Source organism: Scheffersomyces coipomensis (assembly GCF_036884675.1).
Source record: "Scheffersomyces coipomensis strain NRRL Y-17651 chromosome Unknown DFJ63scaffold_3, whole genome shotgun sequence".
Lineage (NCBI taxonomy): Eukaryota > Fungi > Ascomycota > Pichiomycetes > Serinales > Debaryomycetaceae > Scheffersomyces > Scheffersomyces coipomensis.
This window is the reverse complement of record NW_027042894.1, coordinates 527858-546347: the sequence shown is the minus strand read 5'-3', so window position 1 is coordinate 546347 and position 18490 is coordinate 527858. Positions and strand designations below refer to the sequence as shown.

At 31.8% G+C, this 18490-nt stretch overlaps 9 protein-coding genes across 9 annotated transcripts; 2 read left to right on the top strand and 7 right to left on the bottom strand. All coding sequences in view use genetic code 12, as the record gives it.

Annotated features, from left to right (window-relative positions):
* Window positions 1-24: 24 nt before the first annotated feature.
* Window positions 25-1263, bottom strand: DFJ63DRAFT_312441 (3'-5'-exodeoxyribonuclease; the record flags this gene model as incomplete). Its single annotated transcript, XM_064905966.1, has 1 exon — window positions 25-1263. The coding sequence occupies one exon, from the start codon at window positions 1261-1263 to the stop codon at window positions 25-27; it is 1239 nt and encodes a 412-aa protein (XP_064762441.1).
* Window positions 1264-1451: 188 nt separating this feature from the next.
* DFJ63DRAFT_334672 (uncharacterized protein) lies at window positions 1452-2138 on the top strand (the record flags this gene model as incomplete). Its single annotated transcript, XM_064908071.1, has 1 exon — window positions 1452-2138. The coding sequence occupies one exon, from the start codon at window positions 1452-1454 to the stop codon at window positions 2136-2138; it is 687 nt and encodes a 228-aa protein (XP_064762440.1).
* Window positions 2139-2337: 199 nt separating this feature from the next.
* Window positions 2338-2967, top strand: DFJ63DRAFT_286272 (aminoacyl-tRNA hydrolase; the record flags this gene model as incomplete). The annotated part of the gene is made up of 1 exon (XM_064904959.1): window positions 2338-2967. The coding sequence occupies one exon, from the start codon at window positions 2338-2340 to the stop codon at window positions 2965-2967; it is 630 nt and encodes a 209-aa protein (XP_064762439.1).
* A 101-nt stretch (window positions 2968-3068) lies between these two features.
* DOT6 (Dot6p) lies at window positions 3069-5384 on the bottom strand. Its single transcript, XM_064903181.1, has one exon. It carries the CDS (start codon window positions 4994-4996, stop codon window positions 3170-3172), a length of 1827 nt encoding a protein of 608 aa, XP_064762438.1. The 5' UTR covers window positions 4997-5384; the 3' UTR covers window positions 3069-3169.
* A 246-nt stretch (window positions 5385-5630) lies between these two features.
* DFJ63DRAFT_322485 (alkene reductase) lies at window positions 5631-6821 on the bottom strand (the record flags this gene model as incomplete). The annotated part of the gene is made up of 1 exon (XM_064907436.1): window positions 5631-6821. The coding sequence occupies one exon, from the start codon at window positions 6819-6821 to the stop codon at window positions 5631-5633; it is 1191 nt and encodes a 396-aa protein (XP_064762437.1).
* A 1656-nt stretch (window positions 6822-8477) lies between these two features.
* TRP2 (anthranilate synthase) lies at window positions 8478-10268 on the bottom strand. Its single transcript, XM_064903179.1, has 2 exons — window positions 10206-10268; window positions 8478-10126 (listed from the first exon to the last, which is right to left on the bottom strand). The coding sequence occupies exons 1-2, from the start codon at window positions 10209-10211 to the stop codon at window positions 8576-8578; spliced, it is 1557 nt and encodes a 518-aa protein (XP_064762436.1). The 5' UTR covers window positions 10212-10268; the 3' UTR covers window positions 8478-8575.
* DFJ63DRAFT_104330 (uncharacterized protein) lies at window positions 10269-13788 on the bottom strand. The gene has a single exon (XM_064903180.1). It carries the CDS (start codon window positions 13528-13530, stop codon window positions 10399-10401), a length of 3132 nt encoding a protein of 1043 aa, XP_064762435.1. The 5' UTR covers window positions 13531-13788; the 3' UTR covers window positions 10269-10398.
* A 110-nt stretch (window positions 13789-13898) lies between these two features.
* On the bottom strand, window positions 13899-15083 carry SHP1 (protein phosphatase regulator; the record flags this gene model as incomplete). Its single annotated transcript, XM_064904903.1, has 2 exons — window positions 13899-14695; window positions 14729-15083. The coding sequence occupies 2 exons, from the start codon at window positions 15081-15083 to the stop codon at window positions 13899-13901; spliced, it is 1152 nt and encodes a 383-aa protein (XP_064762434.1).
* A 665-nt stretch (window positions 15084-15748) lies between these two features.
* On the bottom strand, window positions 15749-18046 carry MET6 (5-methyltetrahydropteroyltriglutamate-homocysteine S-methyltransferase; the record flags this gene model as incomplete). The annotated part of the gene is made up of 1 exon (XM_064904962.1): window positions 15749-18046. The coding sequence occupies one exon, from the start codon at window positions 18044-18046 to the stop codon at window positions 15749-15751; it is 2298 nt and encodes a 765-aa protein (XP_064762433.1).
* Window positions 18047-18490: the final 444 nt, after the last annotated feature.

Genomic DNA, 18490 nt, shown 5'->3' with positions numbered 1-18490 from the left:
TGATAGGTCTCTCTTAGGAGGGGTCTATACTTTAAATAACTTACATGAGTTTTCGTAAACTGTATCGATGAAATTCTCAATTTCTTCTTCAGTTTTTAAATTATGAAGTTCAACAAGAATTTGGGCCACCTGACCGACGAATACCGGTTCATTTCTAGATTTTATTAATGGATATGCAAATTGACCAACTCTATTATCGATGGATTCCGGTGTTTTGTGATTCTCGAGTAAACTCTGAACAGCGGTTTGATGCTTTTGGAAATTTTCTTTCTTGATTGATGGAAATGGTAAAAGTTCATCTAATTTTATTTCTTGTTGTTTTCCATTTGATTGTTGTTTCTTCTTCTTTTGTCCATTACCGTTACTGATGGAGGAAGTATCCAAGTCCTCCGTTATACTTTCAACCTCATCCACTATTGGTTTCTTCACTTCGGGATAATATTTATTAGGATATGCTGTCAAGTACTTATAACTAGCATGACTTTTTCTTACCTCACACCATGGGGCATCAGTTTCAATCATTAGTTTATCTATAGGAATCTTAGCAGCAACAACAAGATTCTCTTCTGTCTTTAATGAACATCCATTAACACCAAAGTAAAATCCTAAAGTTTGTAATTTCTCTAACTCTTCTGTCGTACCAGTGAAAGAATGTATAACCCCATTACCAAATTCAATAGACCCATCGTCAATGAATGGTTTTATTATAGATATGAAATCATCACAAGCACTTCTCATATGTAAGAATAATGGAATTTTCAAATCTTTCAAATTGGCATAAATTTGCAACTGTTTCTTAAACATAGTCGTCTGCTGATCTTTGGTGGAATAATGGAAACGATCATAGTCTAATCCAATTTCACCAAATGCCTTTAATATCCCTTGTTCATATCCTTGTATGACCAACCCTTCAAGTTGATTCAACCTTTCATCAACGTCATCTCGTAATTCTTCCGTATATTTCTTAGTCTCGTCATCTTGTTTATAAAATTCTTGAGCAACAGTACAAGGATGAACACCACCAGTTGAATTAAAATTATTAGGATATTGTTTGCATAAGTCAAAATGTTCTTCGGTTTCTTCAATAGAAGAAGCAGTGATTAACATCTTATTCACGTTAAATAAATGTGCTCGATCTATAACTTTTTCAATATCATTGGGGTGTTTAGGGGTGCTTGATCCATTGTAATGACCTTTAAACATTGAATCAGAGAAGTTCACTCCAATGTCAAAGTATCTTGGCTTCCATATGTTGTTGGTCATGGTCCTCTTGAATAGTAGAAGTGTTATTCCACCTCTTTTAAACATATAAATGTTGAAAGATTAAAGATATCGATAGATTGTAAAATTTGTGATACATTTTTTTTTCAGTCAAAATATCTTCACTTAAATATATTTAAACAGTTCATTCATTCACAGCCAATTGTTCACTCCAAATATATAAAGCGGCCATGGATGATGATATAGACAGATTGTTGTCATTAGAAGAATCACAACTTTCAAAAGATCAAGAAATAGCTAGAATATTGGCTTGTGATGCCTATGATTACTTTGCCATTTTAAATCTCAACCCATTCCTTTATGAAAATGAAGATGCAAAACTATTAAACGTTGTGAAGAGAACATATAGACGAAGGTCATTATTGATTCATCCTGATAAAACTTCCAACCCAGACGCTCCAATTGCTTTTGATAAGTTCAAAAAGGCAGAGTCTATCTTATCTATAAATCTCAATGAGAATGTTGATGATATCATCGATATAGCATTCAAAAATAAAATAACGGAAAAGAAGAGATTGATTGATATTTATAAAGAATGTAAGAAGAGACTCCGATTACTGGATGATGAAATAGATACGTCTTCTCTTGAAAAAGTTAGGAAAGAAGTGAGTCTGATATTAGAAGAGGAAGTTGAAGCAGAAGAAAGAGAAAAGTTATATCAACAACATAAAGAAGCTGCCAAGTTGTCAGAAGAGACAAGAAGAATAGATGAACGTCAATTGAAGAGAGAAATGGAAAATAAATGGGAAAATGATAGAGATACAAGGGTTAAAAGTTGGAGAAGTTATACTAATAAAGTTGAAAAGAAGAATCTTAAAAAGAAAAAGAAAATCACTAAACCAAAAGTATTAGCTTAGGTTGGTCTAGCTACGTCTCCTGTGGTAATATCTCTTAAGTAGTTTGACATAGACTTGTTTATATACTTTATTCTTCTTGTATATTACCCTTTAATGAATCTGATTAATGACTGTAAAAAAAAAGCGATCTGAAAATTTTGAGACTTAATTTTTGCTGTAACCAGTCTATATTGATATATATATATATATACCCAGCTCAATGGCTCAATCAAATATCATAGCGATAGCTTCAGTAGCAGTAGTATCATTTGCAGCAGGATACTATCTCAATCAAGTGTTTGACTACAGTTCAAATGCCAATCATAAACGTGAAGGCTATCGTAGATTAAAAAGTTCAACTCCATCATCATCAGAACAATCTACCGATGATTCATTAGAAGACGACGAAGACTATGAAGATGAAGAATCAGACGATGAAGGACTTGACATTGATTCTACTAATTTAAATGAAGTACCAGGAGAAGTACGAATGACCCTTATTGTTCGTCAAGATTTAAAAATGGGTAAAGGAAAAGCAGCAGCTCAATGTCTGCATGCTACATTAGCATTATACAAGAAGATAACGAATCCTCAATCAGCAGCATATAATCCAGATATGGTTAATCGCTGGGAATATGGTAATGGTCAAGCTAAGATCACTTTACAAGTCCCAGATCAAGAAGGTATGGATACACTTTTCGCTCAAGCTATTTCCTTAGGTATTAATGCATATATTGTTCATGATGCCGGTAGAACTCAAATTGCAGCAGGAAGTGCTACTGTATTAGGTTTAGGTCCAGCACCAAAAGCTGTTATTGATCAAATCACTCTGGATTTGAAATTATACTGATCGGATCATATAGAATTGAAGTTATATTTTATTAATTTATACATTTATATATAAGATACCTGGAAATAAAATGAAATTAAACAATCATTGTATATATTTTATAGTATTTTTGAACCTATTACTTTGCCTTCAAGGCAAATATTTATTACACCAAATATGATATTATTATTATTTTTTTGAATAATCTTTTTTTAATTCTAAATCATCTTATTCTTCTTCTTATAGAATCTGTAACTGTTAAAGGATTAACTGCTGAACTTGCTCTTCTCTTTTTTCTTTTTCTTGATCCACCAATAGAATCATCAACATCTACTAATACATCATCATCTTCGTCCTCATCATCTTCTTCTTCACTACCCATTCCACCAATGACATCGTCAACATCATAAAAATCATCTACATCATCTAATCCAATAGATGATTGTCTTCTTCTTCTATGTTCACGAGCAGCAGTGGCTCTATGACCACCTGTTCTTAATTTTTCTAAATGATCAATACGAGACCATATTTCTCCTTCTGTTCTTTGTGGTAAAAGAATCGATAATTCAGCAAATGATAATTCTCGATTACGACGATTAATTAATAATTCATCTTCTTCCATAGTCCAAGGAATATTTAAAACTGGGGCGGAAGATTTATTACCTGATTTATTCTTTCTTGATTTAATCGATTTCTTAGATGATGAACTACTTGAATCTTTCTTCTTTTCTATTTTAAATAAATCTTCATCCTTTTTATCAGCATTATAAGGAATAACCACTGATCCCGATCTGGAATAATATCCCAGACTACTTCCAATACTACCATTTCTTAAACTTGAAACAGTGGTTTGTTGAATACCAGCTGATCCACTTATACTTGAATTTCGGGATGGACCACTTATACTACCACCAGCACCACCAAATAGTATAGGTAAATGGGCTAAAGTATTCAGATTATGATGAGGAATATTCATTGATTTAGAAGGTAAGGATGATACAGATGCTCTTAATGAAGTGACTGAATTTCTATCATCCCTTACGATTTGAATAATTGAATTATTATGATTTAAACTTGTACTTATACCAATGATACTATTACCTGTACTTCCAGTATTACCGTTATTATTATTATTGTTGTTGTTGTTATTATTAGTATTAGTTGAAGCTTGAGAAGTTGAATTTCGTGGAGTTAAAGAGGATGGAGTTTGAGGATGAGCTTGATTATGAGGTAAATTCATTGTTGGATCGATTGAAATATCAGTATAATAACCTCCTGTGGCATTATTGCCTGGAGCATTGTTTCGATCTATTACTTCTGATTTAGGGGAATTTTCATAAGTGGTATGATTTAGATGGGCTGGTCCACCAACACCTCCACTTTCATTATTGTTATTGTTACTATTAACGCTATTAACGCTGTTATTATTGTTGTGATGACCATTATTATTATTATGATGATTTAAACTTGGTGAATTTAAACCTGGCGTTGAAGGATTAGTTTGAGATGATATTTGATAATTTGGAAGTGGGCTTGAAATATGAGAAGGAGAATTGGATAATGCGTTTAATCCAGCTAAAGCATTGGAGATATTATTATCATATCCTGTGAAAGTGGCATTTGATAAGGGAGAATAAGCACTTGGAAAAGAACTTGTAGTTTCTTGTTTTATAGATGATACTAGGGGTTGCTTTTTTGGTTTTTTAACTTGATCAGTTAATGGTCTGGAAGGGATTTGAGATCCTAAAGCGGCAGCTGATTTAGGAGGATTCTTTAAATTCCCTGATTTTAACCGTCTCCATCTGAATTGACAAGCATTAGGAGTTCTATTGGTGAAATTACTGGCGATTTCTTTCCAACCTAATTTCTGTTGATCTTTAAGATGCATCAATAGTATATCATCTTCAGCATCCCAAGATGTAGGAGTCCTGGAGAAATTCTTGGTGCCGCTGGGAGGTGAAGCAGAAATATCATTTGATGTTGATTGATCTTGAGCTTGAGGCAATGATGATGAACTATTGTCTCCTAGATCGTTCAGTGCCAAACTCATAGTTAGTCAATCAGTCAGTCGTTGTTTGTTTCTGTGAATAAATTGCTGTATCAGATTTATACCAGATCCCTATGTAAATCCAAATCTATACTAGGTGACTGCAATAAAAGGTATAGGATAGATTGATGCTGAGGTGAGGTTATTGGTATAAACTTTTTATAAAACTATAAATCATTCAAGATGATCATCGTTGGATTCTCGACGTTTTGAACAATTTCGCACAAAACACAAATAAGGAAAAATACCCACACTAAAAAAATCATTAGTGAGAATTAGTGAGGAAATTTATTTACTGTTTTAAGCATCATGTGAGCAATTACCTTAGTTAGAGAGAGGATCTGGTATTTAAACAGGGTTAGATTAAAGGAGTGAAGTAGTTAAGGCATGTAACATGCGTTAGTACATGATATGTTACAATTATATGTTATGGTGATCCTTTTCAGCAACCGTTTATGCCAAGGGAATGGGTGGGGGGTCGTTGTTATCGGATATATATCGTAAGAGGGGCAAAGTGCGGGTTATCTCCCCTAAAACGTATCTCTCTTATTTTTGATGGTAGCGCGGCAAATTAATATAACGGTTTATCTATAATTTATTAAAAAATTGTCTCTATTATATCTAATTAATTACTAATTCAAGCTAATGGTTTACCAGAATGGGCCTTTTCAGTCTCTTCATCATATTCTAACGTTTTATTATAAAACGGATAAGTATTATAACCTAAATTACTGTTTGTGTAAAAGTTAGGGGCTTCAAATGGAGTTAATTCATAACCATGTTTCAATCTATCTACCAAATCTGGATTGGAAATGAAATATCTTCCGAATCCAATGATAGTACGATCATCAACATCAACATCTTTGACAAGTTGACTGAAATCATTGGCAAGGGAATAAGCAGCAGCTCTTACGATAGGTCCTTTCCAAATTTGACTAATGAAATCAGTAGTTGCAATACCATATTCAGCAGCATTTTCAATCACAGAGATATACGACAATGCATGACCTTTGTTGGCTCTTTGTTGTAATTCAGATACTAAGTATCCATAAGTTGCAATAGGATGAACTGATTCCTTTTCACCTAAATGACCTCTAACATTTCTAAATGGGGATAATCTAATGGCTAATTTCTTAGCATCAATGCCTTGTTCGATTAAATTATCAATGATTTCTAACACGATTCTAGTTCTATTTTCAATTGATCCACCATATTTATCAGTTCTATGATTTGAAGATGGATCAATGAATTGTTCTAATAAATATCCATTAGCGGAATGGAATTCAATAATGTCGAATCCAGCTGCAATGGCATTCTTAATAGCATTAGGATATTGATTATAAATAAGATCATGAATCTCATCTAACGTGATTTCCCGAATTGGATTACCAACTTCTTCAGCTTGAGTTTGAGATTCCGGAGTATGATAAATAGGGGATGGTGCTACGAAATCTAATCCTTTTTCCTTTAATAATTTAGGATTACCAGCTCTACCTAATGCCCATAATTGAAGAGAAACAAAACTTCCAGCTTCATGAATGGAATCATTAACTTTTTTCCAGGCTTGAGCTTGTTGTTCATTCCAAATTCCAGGGACATTAGCATATAAACCAACTTTTTCCGATGCTAATGTAGCTTCAGTGATTAACAAAGTTCCGGGAGTAATTGATCGATCAGTATAATATTTCAATAATAAATCAGTTGGAATATGTTCTGATGAAGCTCTGAATCTTGTGGTTGGTAAATGAGCAATTCTTTGATTTAAAGTGACATTACCCACTTGAAGTGGTTTAAAGAGATTAGATTGACTTAAACTTGGAATTGTCATGGTTGGTATCTATGAGTTAATCAATTGAGAATAATCAAAATGTCTTAATCAGATAATCAAACTATTTATAAATGAATCAGATATTACTAATTTTTGATGTAAATATTAACATATAATTTTTCAGCTTTTAAATTGTGGCTTTCGTTCCCAAAAGGGATATAAAACCGTTAGGATATTTTTAAGATTGGCCACCACCACCACAACACATTAAAGAAGAAAGACTATCTAATCATTACATCCTTAAATCACGACAAAAAGTTAATATGATCTGATTACAAATGATTCATTGTGTTATCTTAATCATTTTGATCTTACGAGAATGTTTAACTTATCCATTGTAGTTTGCATCCTATTTAGTTCAAATGGTAATTATCTACAGATTGGAAATTGTATGTAAAAATAAGTCGTAATATTCAACCTCAATCTACGATCAATGAGATCTTCTATAAACTTAGTCTTTCACTAAACCTCTTTAAGCTACTTTAAACTATCAAAGCTATAGAATTTATCTGTGTATATGATGATAGTCATATTCCATATCGTTTGAAATCATGAGCAGCTAACTCATAGCATTCTGATTTCAACGATAGGAATGTGTTCAAAAGTACTAACTATTTTTTAATCTTCTTTTAGGCTAGGATATTTAAATATTTACTAACTATAAAATAACTTACTAACTTTACAATATTAAGAGAATAATAATACTAACAATTTTTAGTATGACTGGTTATTGAAATCAGAGCACCTGTGTCGATGATAAATTTTTGGGATACTTATTGTGCCCCGCTGTGTCCATGTGTATTTGTTGGACAATTCGTGTACTCGTTATTTTAATAAATTAAGTTTATATATCTTATATCATGAGTTATCTCATTAGATAATGATCAATGTAGTATTTGTAGCTTAACTTAACTCTTTACTTTGTTTTATAAAATTGGTTAAATTTGGCAAAATTAAGCTATAAATTTTATAAAATCCGAATTTAATTCATTTAAAAACCTATTTTCAAGACGTGAATGATTATTCCATTTTAATATTCTTACATATCTCTTCTCCATAACATACTAATGATTCTGTTCTATTCAATTTATTCACTTTTATAACCTTTTTTTACATTGAAATATTCCTCAATCATTAACTAAATGCTAATGACTACAAAATGAAGTTGCAAATTACATACTTTTCACATACAGGAAATCGCGTTAATTTTTACATCAAACAAATTGGTTGGAAAATAAATCAAAACATTCATAACAAATAGAATTCATTTATATCAACATTTCTTTAGCTTGAATTATGTGAAATCTGCAAATATAATATTTGTTTTTAATAGCTAAGATCTCTGCTTTGTCCATATCGATTATGACTTTTTGCGGCAAATTGCCTCAACTAACCAATTCCTCGATTGATATCGTTGAATTTGATTATTTTATTTAGGATAGGAAATTATTTTACTAACTATTATTTCAAAATTTACTAACTACAATTTGATTCATTTTAGAGATATATTTACTAACTAAATATTAAGAGATCAGCTCTTTGTTTTCTTTCTTTTATGCTTTAAGAATCTGTGTTTGAGATTATTATGAAACGACTCTATGAAGTTGTTGGTTATATTATAATACATAAAAATTTATATTGTACATTATCATTTAATTATTGTAAGTTCTCTACATCATCATTTGATACTCGGTTTGAACGTTATATTGTTTATTTATATACATGTCTGTCTAATTAAATTGAATTGTCTAAATTTATTCAAATTTTCCAACTCTTTCAGCCCAAATCTTTTCAGCCTCAACAATAGTATTATTATTTGATTTCATTTTATTCATGGTTTCAATATATTCATCATATTCATCACTATCAAATACAATACCTCCACCTGCTTGTAAATAGGCTACTCCATCTTTATAAACCATGGTTCTTAAGGCAATACAGGTATCCATAGTCTTACCATCATACCCCCAATGACCAACTGCACCAGCATAAACACCTCTTTTTTCCTTTTCTAATTCTCCAATAAGTTGCATAGCTCTCACTTTTGGTGATCCACTAACAGTTCCAGCCGGGAAAATTGATCTAAATGCATCAAATCTAGTTTTATCTTCTCTTAAAGTACCACTGACTTCAGATACTAAATGCATAACATGAGAAAATCTTTCAATCGTTAATAATCTATCAACTTTATTACTGGTGGGAGTACAAACACGATTAACATCATTACGAGCTAAATCTACCAACATAATATGTTCAGCTCTATCTTTCAAACTTGATCTTAAAATCTCAGCTTTGGCTTCATCCTCTTCATTAGTTTTACCTCTTTGAATAGTACCGGCAATTGGATGAGTGACAACTCTACCTTTTACATCAGATTGAACTAATAATTCAGGTGAAGCACCAATGATTTGGAAATCAATTAAATCAACATAGAATAAATAAGGAGATGGATTGACGGTTCTTAAATGACGATATATATTGAATGGATGTAATGAAGTTGGTCTAGCCACTCTTTGAGATGGAACAGCTTGGAAAATATCTCCCTTTAAAATATGATCTTTTAAGGTACTAACATGATTTTCATAACCGGCTTGACCAATATTAGAAGTGAATGTTTGATTAAGTTTGATAGGAGGTTGTTCTGGGTTTATTTCATCATTGGATATATCATGAGATGTTAAAGTCTTCTCTACTTCATCAATTTCCTTTTCAGCTTGTAAGTAGGCTGCCTCTATATCGGTTGATTCAGATATATGAATATTGTTAATGATTTGAAATCTTTGATAAACATGATCAAAGGCAATAACCAAATCACAAAACATTATTACAGCTTCTGGTAATTGCAATACATCCTTCAATGGTCTCTTAGTCTTTGGTTCGAAATATTTAACACAATCATAAGAAATATATCCCGTAGCCCCACCACTGAATTTAGGTAAACCAGGTAAAGGAGCTTGACGGAATGCATTTAATTCTTGTTCTAGCACGGTGATTGGATCAACATTAAGATATTTCCCTTCAAATTTGGTTTCATCATCTCCGGTCTTGATAACTTTAGCAGGATTAATACCAATAAAAGAATATCTATCAACAGTATCACCCTTAACTGAGGATTCAAATAAGAAATTAGGAGAACGATTCTTGTCATTCAATCTAGCTAATCTCAAATATGCTTGATGAATGGTTAAGTCATCATTGGCAACGTATTTAAAGATAGGATATACATTTGACTGAACTTCAGTGGAATCTTCTTGATGACTCTTGATTATAGATTGCAAAGCATCTAATGATGGTTGAATTGTGCCCTGTAAATTCATGTTAGTAAAACTATTGTGTCTCAAGAACGTTATCACTTCCTTCTAACTAGTGTTATGAAATACTTACTACCATATCTATTGATATCTTCCTTGAACTATAAATGATTACTTCTAGATTGACCTAATTTGTATGAGTCAAAAACTGACAGAAATGAAAAATTTTGAAGTCATGCGATATATGCAGGAAATTAAAAATTTATCTATTTTGCAATAATTTCTATACATTATATATACAATGCTATTTACAAGAAATGCTATGCTTAGAAGCCTTCGATTTGCTTTAAGATACATTGACCACCAGTAGGATCCAAGTACATAACTTTATCACATTGTAAAGTTGATCCAATTGAGATTTGACTTGTTTCAGCAACAAGTATGTCAACTTCAAGATCTAATTCTTTACAGAACCCTCTTACAAGATGAGAATTTATATCATCAATTCTATATCCCTTATGAGTTACATAACATGTGTAGGTGATATCTGATGGTTGAGTAGTCTGTAACGACTTTTCAAGTTGTTTCAATGCATTGAAGGATTTGAAACTTGATCTTAAATGATCAATCATGATTTGTGAGTTTTTGATCTTTCGAAGTTGAGCATTCAACACCAGAGGACCCATTGGTCCATTTAGATTATATCCTAACCCCTTTAAATAACTGAATTTATCAATCAAACTGATTTGACTTTGAGAATTTTGGACAAATGAGATATTTGCTTGTGATTGAATATGATTCAAGATCTGTAATTGATTCACTACAGATTCGAAATCTTGAAATGTATTACATAAATCAACAAACCCATTGTTCAAACCTAAGGGGATATGTCTTGCATTCTTACCTGAGTTAACCAATATTGCTGACTTCTGTAAATAATTTCGTGCAATTATATTAGCTGGTACAGAAACATATCCATTGATATCTCTTGAAAGTAATGTTTGATAATAGGTATCAGCATAAAAACTAGGTAATAATGTATTATGATGTGTTACCAATGCATTATCTTCTGGATCGACTTTCGATGATGATTGATTTAAGATATCGTCACTCTTATCAAGAACAAGATTTTGTTCTTGAGTTAAAATTGGAATTTCAAAGTATTGACAATAACTGGCAGTTAAATTCCCTACAAATTTTTCAATCTCAGATACGAAGAATTTTGATCTTGGTAATGATTCTCCATTGTCTCCATTTGATAAGTTCTCGCCTAATGAAGTAGTAGGTTCCTTGATTGATGCTCCTTCTAAATTCCTCAACTTAATATGAGTCTTCAAGATATTATGAATGAAACAAACATTATGAATATCATCATTGTTTAACAATTTAAGTTTCCGATCTTCTGTAGATTGAACGAAAGGCCTAGTGAATAATCTAAATGCTTTTGAAGTTTCTGACTTTCCCTTTAAACATTCTTCAAGTTCATTCCATGAGATATTTTTTATGCACACCGACGACAATGAATCAAATGAATAAGTTACTTTATTTTGTAAATCAGTGAATGGATTAGATTCATAACTATTATAAAGAAATGATATTGTCAAACATGTCGTACCATCTTTTTGATTTAAATTTCGAATTCGATCTAATGTAGTCTGTGGAATCAAGTCACTAGCACTTACCCATTCATTATCTGTCTGTTCGGAAATATTTTGATTCTTGAATTTAAACTGATCTAATTTCAATGTTCCAAATATCCCATGGTCTGAATCTTGTTTCGAAGCATCCATGACTTTCATATTGGCACTTGATGAAGTAATTGATTTTATAATTGCACTATCAGGAGAGATTTTAGTCATTATATCGGGTATATGAATGTTTATGAGGTATTTTCTTGAATTTATCTTTTCAAGAGAAACCGCAAGAATCGATTCTTTCAATTCTGAATCAACTTTGGTCTTATATGGTATTCCATAGATGGTATGATCAGGGTAATATACTTTTGATTTTCTTAAATGTTGGAAATAGTCTTGCGGATCCTTACTGTTATATTGTTCAATATTATTAGATGGCATCAATTGATTTGGGCTGCTAGTAGCTAAACCATCTAAATCGACTTCACCCATGACATTTGATGAAAGAAGGGGATGTGTAGGGTCATGTCTTCCATTAAGGCCATCTTCATAGATATTCAATTCATTAAGGAAGTTATATATTTTAGTTGGAGTTATTGGAATTTGTGATTTGAAAACATCAAATTTACCAATCAACAGTAATAGACTTTGATGTGGATAGATGATGGTGAATTTCAAAACATCAATAATGAACTTGTGATGTCTTCCTTCCCAAATATTGAAATAAAGGTTAAGATCTTCTAATGACTTTCGTTTACCATTTGCTTGATCGTGATAAAGTTGATTTAAAAACTTGTTAGATTCAATAAATAGGATCTCATTTTCACAATTTTGAATAAATTTATTAATCATGACTGCATTATACTCTGAATTAACAAAGTAATCTGACCCCTTAATGATCTGATTAGAGAAATGATTTATGACATTACTTGATCGATTCAACATATTAAGATTAGGGACCAACCACATTGGTGAATTAACAAGAGTCATATGTATACTCATTAACAACATACATTGATGATAGTAAGATTGATCAATTTCCGTCAACAATGATTCTGAGAGTCTTAAAGATTCAATTATTTCCAAGAGTGATATAGGTGTGATCGTGTGGGATAAGGCATATTGTCCGAAGACAATATTGAATTGTGGTTCTATATCTTTACTGTAGATTAAACTTTTCTTAATGAATTCATTTAAAATGTTAGTGATTAATGATCTTCCAGGAAGGGTAGCATCAAAACGATTATCTAGGATATTGAACGAATTAATCCACTCTGGATTTAATACCTCATATAATTGAAATGTAACTGATACTGGTGAAACCGATTCGATTATATTCTCAGAAGTTAAGACAATTAATTTATTATAATTTTCATTGAATTTCGATTGGGCTTCTCTTAACACCACTCCCAGTGAGATTGAATTAGTCGCTGGGTTAACATATTCAATAATAGAACCTACAACAGGTGGATTATTTGTATTATGGCTTATTAATTGTTCATAAGAATGTTCTGGTTCATGATCGAAATCATCGTAGTTCAAAGGTTGTGGAACGTATGACTTTGAAATTTGTTGATAATGAAGTTTTGGATTCAATAGTGGTACTCTAGATGTAAGTATTCGCTTTAATTTGATCTGTGATTCATCCTTAGGTTCGAAATAATCTTTATTTACATGATCATTATTGGTGATATCTGAATCTTGAGGATGATTAGTTATGGATTGAGTTTCGAGGAAAAATCGAGTTGAATTATGTCGTATAAGATTTAAATGATAATTGAATCGCCTTATCCTTACTTTAGGCCGTAGCCTTGACAATAGCATTATGATGAATGTAGTTAAATGTCTATGATTGTAGTTATATAGAATCCATGGAAGTTAATTTAGATATAAATGGAAAATTATTAAGTGAACTGAGCAGTTGTCTAATCTATGAAAGAAATGCAAAATGAAGGAATGATATACAACGAGAATCTATGACTGGAAATGTCTGATATATATACAAATGAAACGAAGGTAGGCTAACAGGTATAATTATAAATAGTTGGTCAAAAGTCTATGATATTTATTGTCTTAAGACTGAAAAATTTCCATCTCAATTCTCACCCAAAAAAAATTATTATGGTTCTAAAGATTTATGAATATATATATTTTACCATATATAAAAGAGGTAGAGGGAACCTATATACTGATCATATCCATCTTTGTACTATGACAGCATTCTTCAATTTAGCATCCAATACGGTGGTTTCATTCGATTCTTCAATTGGTTTCACGGGGAATGAATGACTTAAAGTGAATGATCGAGTGTTATTTTCATTTAAAGCATGATTTCTAACAAAATCATACACTACTGTGATTGAATCAGTGGAATGGAATTTATGAGCTATACGTTTACCATTAGCGAATCTTATTTGTACTAATGAATCACCTTCACCTTGATCTATAGGTTCTGGATTAGATGGAGTAGTTTCAGCCGAGACTTCTTCGTGAAGATTACTAGTGGATGGAGTATTTGATAATACTTCACCAGGGACAGGAGAACCTAATCTTTGACCATGACCATGGAAACCACCAACTTTTCTCTTAGGTGGTGTCCAATCTTCATCAGTCTTTTTAAATACCGATACATCAACATCTTGACCAAATTCAACATTCAATAAAGACATGGGGACTCTACCTCTATTCAATTCACTTAATACACTCGCGTTTTCAGGATCATCATATCTTAATAATGGACCATCACCTACTGTGAAACCTTGTTTCCAGAATGTAATTTCTCTTGTAACTTTAGCTGGTCTTTTAGGCTTTGAACTATCATCCACCACTTTTTCAGATGAATTAGTAGTTCCATCACCTAATTTATATCCACTACCAGTGAAAGAAGGTTCAGCAACATCAGCTTGACCGGCAGATGGCCTATCATCAGGTTGATCCATTTGTTCTCTTGCTCTTTCAAAAATTTGATCAATTAATGATTGTTGTTCATCTCGTGGTTTACCACCATTACCATGATTTCCACGTTTATCTTTATTAGGATCTTCAACTTGTAAAGCTGATTTTTCACCACCAGTAAAGAAATTAGTATTAGTTTTATCATCTTCAGAATCCCCTTCTTCATCATTTAAATCTCGAAATGTTCTGATTCCACCAGTTGATTTCTTGGGTTTCGACGCAATAGGTTGTGAAACTGATGATCGAGCTTGTGAGATTGGTTCTGTAGCTTCTGCTGTCCCAGTATTAGCATAATAATCTTCAATAGCTGAAACTATATCATTATTATTTCGAGCTAAATATTGTTGGGCTAAATCTTTTTGAGCACTAGTGATAGAAATGAATTGTTCAATCAATTGACTTGGATCTTCTTCGTCTGACATGGTTAATCTGTATCGGAACTATCGTCTTTGTTGTTAAATCGTGTTGACAGATTGGAAAATGACTTACTAAATAGATCAAGTTTCACCTCTTATGATGGCAAACCCACAAATTGACCACCATACGTAATTAAAATGTCCTATCCCCCAAAACAGAGGAAAAATGTCGCATTGACAATGAAAAATTAAGGCCCACTTGCAAATGTCGTATGAAAAATCATAACGACAAAAAATCTGATTTTTACTAACCAAATTAAACTACAAATACAAAACAATGATAATAATAAATATATATATATTTCTTTAAAAAAATGATACGTATTTATAATATATAATAATAACCGATGTTGAAATCCCAAATAAGTTTTAAACCCCTTAATTTCCATCCATAGGATGGAAATATAAACAATAATAAAAAGTATAGAATAAAAAAAAAGTATGAACAAAAATAAATCGTAAATAAACTCATAATGTATCATAAACAGATAAAAGATAATATAAAAAAAGTAGTAAATAATAATAAAATTACATTAATGTTGAATAAATGTAATCAGCAGATACAGCATCAACAATATGAAGAATTGAACAATGCAAACATAATCATATCTTGATAAAACAATTAAGGGGTTGTATTGGATTGAAAAAGATAAGACCCGATACTAAATAATTTAATATTTAGCACGGAATTCTTTAGCAGCGTTAACCATATTAGTTAAAGATTCTCTAACTTCAGGCCATCCTCTAGTTTTTAAACCACAATCTGGGTTAAACCAAAAGTTAGCAGCTGGGTAAACTTTCAAGATTTCTTCAACTCTAGCAACGAATTCTTCTTTAGATGGAATTCTTGGAGAGTGAATATCGAATAAACCTAAACCAATATGATTTGGGTAATCAGAGAATTCTTGAATATATTTTGGATCATCCTTTTTAGAGAATTCAATAGAAACCACATCAGCATCTAAAGCTTTAATATGGTTTGGATCTAAATCAGAATAACAGAAATGAGAATGGATTTGAGTAGAGTTATCAACACCAGAAGTAGCAACTCTGAAAGATTGAGCAGCCCAGTTTAAGTAGTCAGATCTTTCTTGACCAGCTCTTAATGGTAAACCTTCTCTAATAGCTGGTTCATCAACTTGGATGACGGTAATACCAGCAGCTTCTAAATCAGTAACTTCATCTCTTAAAGCTAAACCTAATTGTAAAGCTTGAACTTTACCAGAAACATCATCTCTTGGGAAAGACCATCTTAAGATAGTAACTGGACCAGTTAACATACCTTTAACTGGAGATTTAGATAAAGATTGAGCATAGACAGATTCTTTAACAGTCATGTTCTTTGGTCTTGAAACATCACCAACAATAATAGGTGGTCTAACATATCTTGAACCATAAGATTGAACCCAACCGTTAGTGGTGAAAGCAAAACCTTTCAATTGTTCACCGAAATATTGAACCATATCATTTCTTTCTGGTTCACCATGAACTAAGACATCTAAACCAATTTCTTCTTGGAATCTAATAACAGTTTCAATTTCCTTGTTAATAAAAGTTTCATATTCTTCAGCAGTGATGGTACCTTTAGTGAATTTATTTCTGTTAACTCTAATGTCTTTAGTTTGAGGGAATGAACCAATGGTGGTGGTTGGGAATAATGGTAAGTTGTATTTTTCCTTTTGAACAGCTAATCTTTCTGGGAAAGGAGATTGTCTGGTAGCTAAGGATTCATTAATAGTAGCTAATCTTTCTTGAACTTTTGGATTAGTAGTGATTGAAGATTCAACTCTTGATTTGATTGAAGCAGCGTTAGCAGCGAATTCAGTAGCAACATCATCACCGGAAGCTTCTTTAGCTAAAACAACAACTTCAGAAACTTTTTGAGTAGCAAAAGAAAACCAATCTTTAATAATTGGTTCTAATTTAGTTTCATTTTCTAAATCAACTGGAGTATGTAATAAAGAAGAAGAAGTAGCAACAATAACTTTTTCAGCACCAACTTTTTCAACAGCAGCTTTAATGAATTTAGCAGCTTTTGAGAAATCAGTTTTCCAAATATTTCTACCATCAACAATACCAACAGATAAAGTTTGTTCACCTTTTAAGATGGAAGAAACTTCATTGAATTGTTCTGGAACTCTAACGAAATCGAAATGGAAACCAGCAACTGGTAAAGATTCGATAGCTTTTAAGTTTGGTCTAACATCACCGAAATAAGAAGTTAAGGTTAATTCTGGAGCAGATTCAGAAACTAAAGCATCATAAGCAACTTGGAATTTTTCTTTAACAGATTCAGGTAAATCTAAAACTAAAATTGGTTCATCAATTTGAACTTGATTAGCACCAGCAGCTTTTAATTCAGATAAAAGTTGTTTATAAACTGGTAAGATTTTTTCTAATAAAGTGATTGGATCTAAATCAAGAGAATCTTTATCAGCTTTACCTAAGTAAAGATAAGAAACTGGACCTAAGATAACTGGTCTAGTGTGAATACCTAAAGCTTTAGCTTCATTGAATTCAACAACTGGTTTAGCAACTGAGTTTAATTTAAATTCAGTGGAATGAGAGAAAGTTGGTCTAACATAATGATAGTTAGAATCAAACCATTTAACCATTTCTAAAGCAGTAACATCAACAGCAGCAGTAGTTTCAGTAGCTTTTCTTTGTAAACCTCTACCCATGGCGAATAAAACATCGATTGGAGCTAAATCAAATTTAGTATATCTATCAGGAACGACATTAAATAAAAGAGATAAATCTAAAACTTGATCGTAAAATGAGAAATCATTAGAAGCAATGATATCAACACCAGCTTCCTTTTGTAATTTCCAATTGTGAGCTCTTAAAGATTTACCAGTTTCAAGTAATTCTTCAACGGTAGCTTTACCAGACCAATAAGCTTCAGTAACTTTTTTTAATTCTCTTTGACCACCGATACGTGGGAAACCTAAGACAGATGATTGAACCATTGTGGAAATGTTTTATTTGTTTTGAATTGTCCTTGAATAGATTGATTCTAGTGGGATAGAGTCAATTGTAAGGGGATGTTAAAAACAAAGAGAGGAAAGAAGAGGAAAAGGTTGGAAATTTAAAATTTTTCGAAATGGACAAATTGAATCATTTAAATATTCTCTTCGTTCGTTCCCTTTGAAGAATTGTCACCAACTACCGTATAATAAAAATCTGGACGAAGTCAAAATTTTTCAGTTCAGTTCCAACAAAAAAAAAAAAAACTGAAAAATTAAAAAATCAAAAAAAAAACTGTCTTTGTGTAAATAGGCGCCGGATCTCTTCTCAATGAGTTTTTAACAACGATGTCGTTTATATAGGGCCGTAATTAGTATGTGATGACATCAGTACAAGTTGAATCAATCAATTGATCAGATGAAGTAACTAGATATAAGACAGAACAG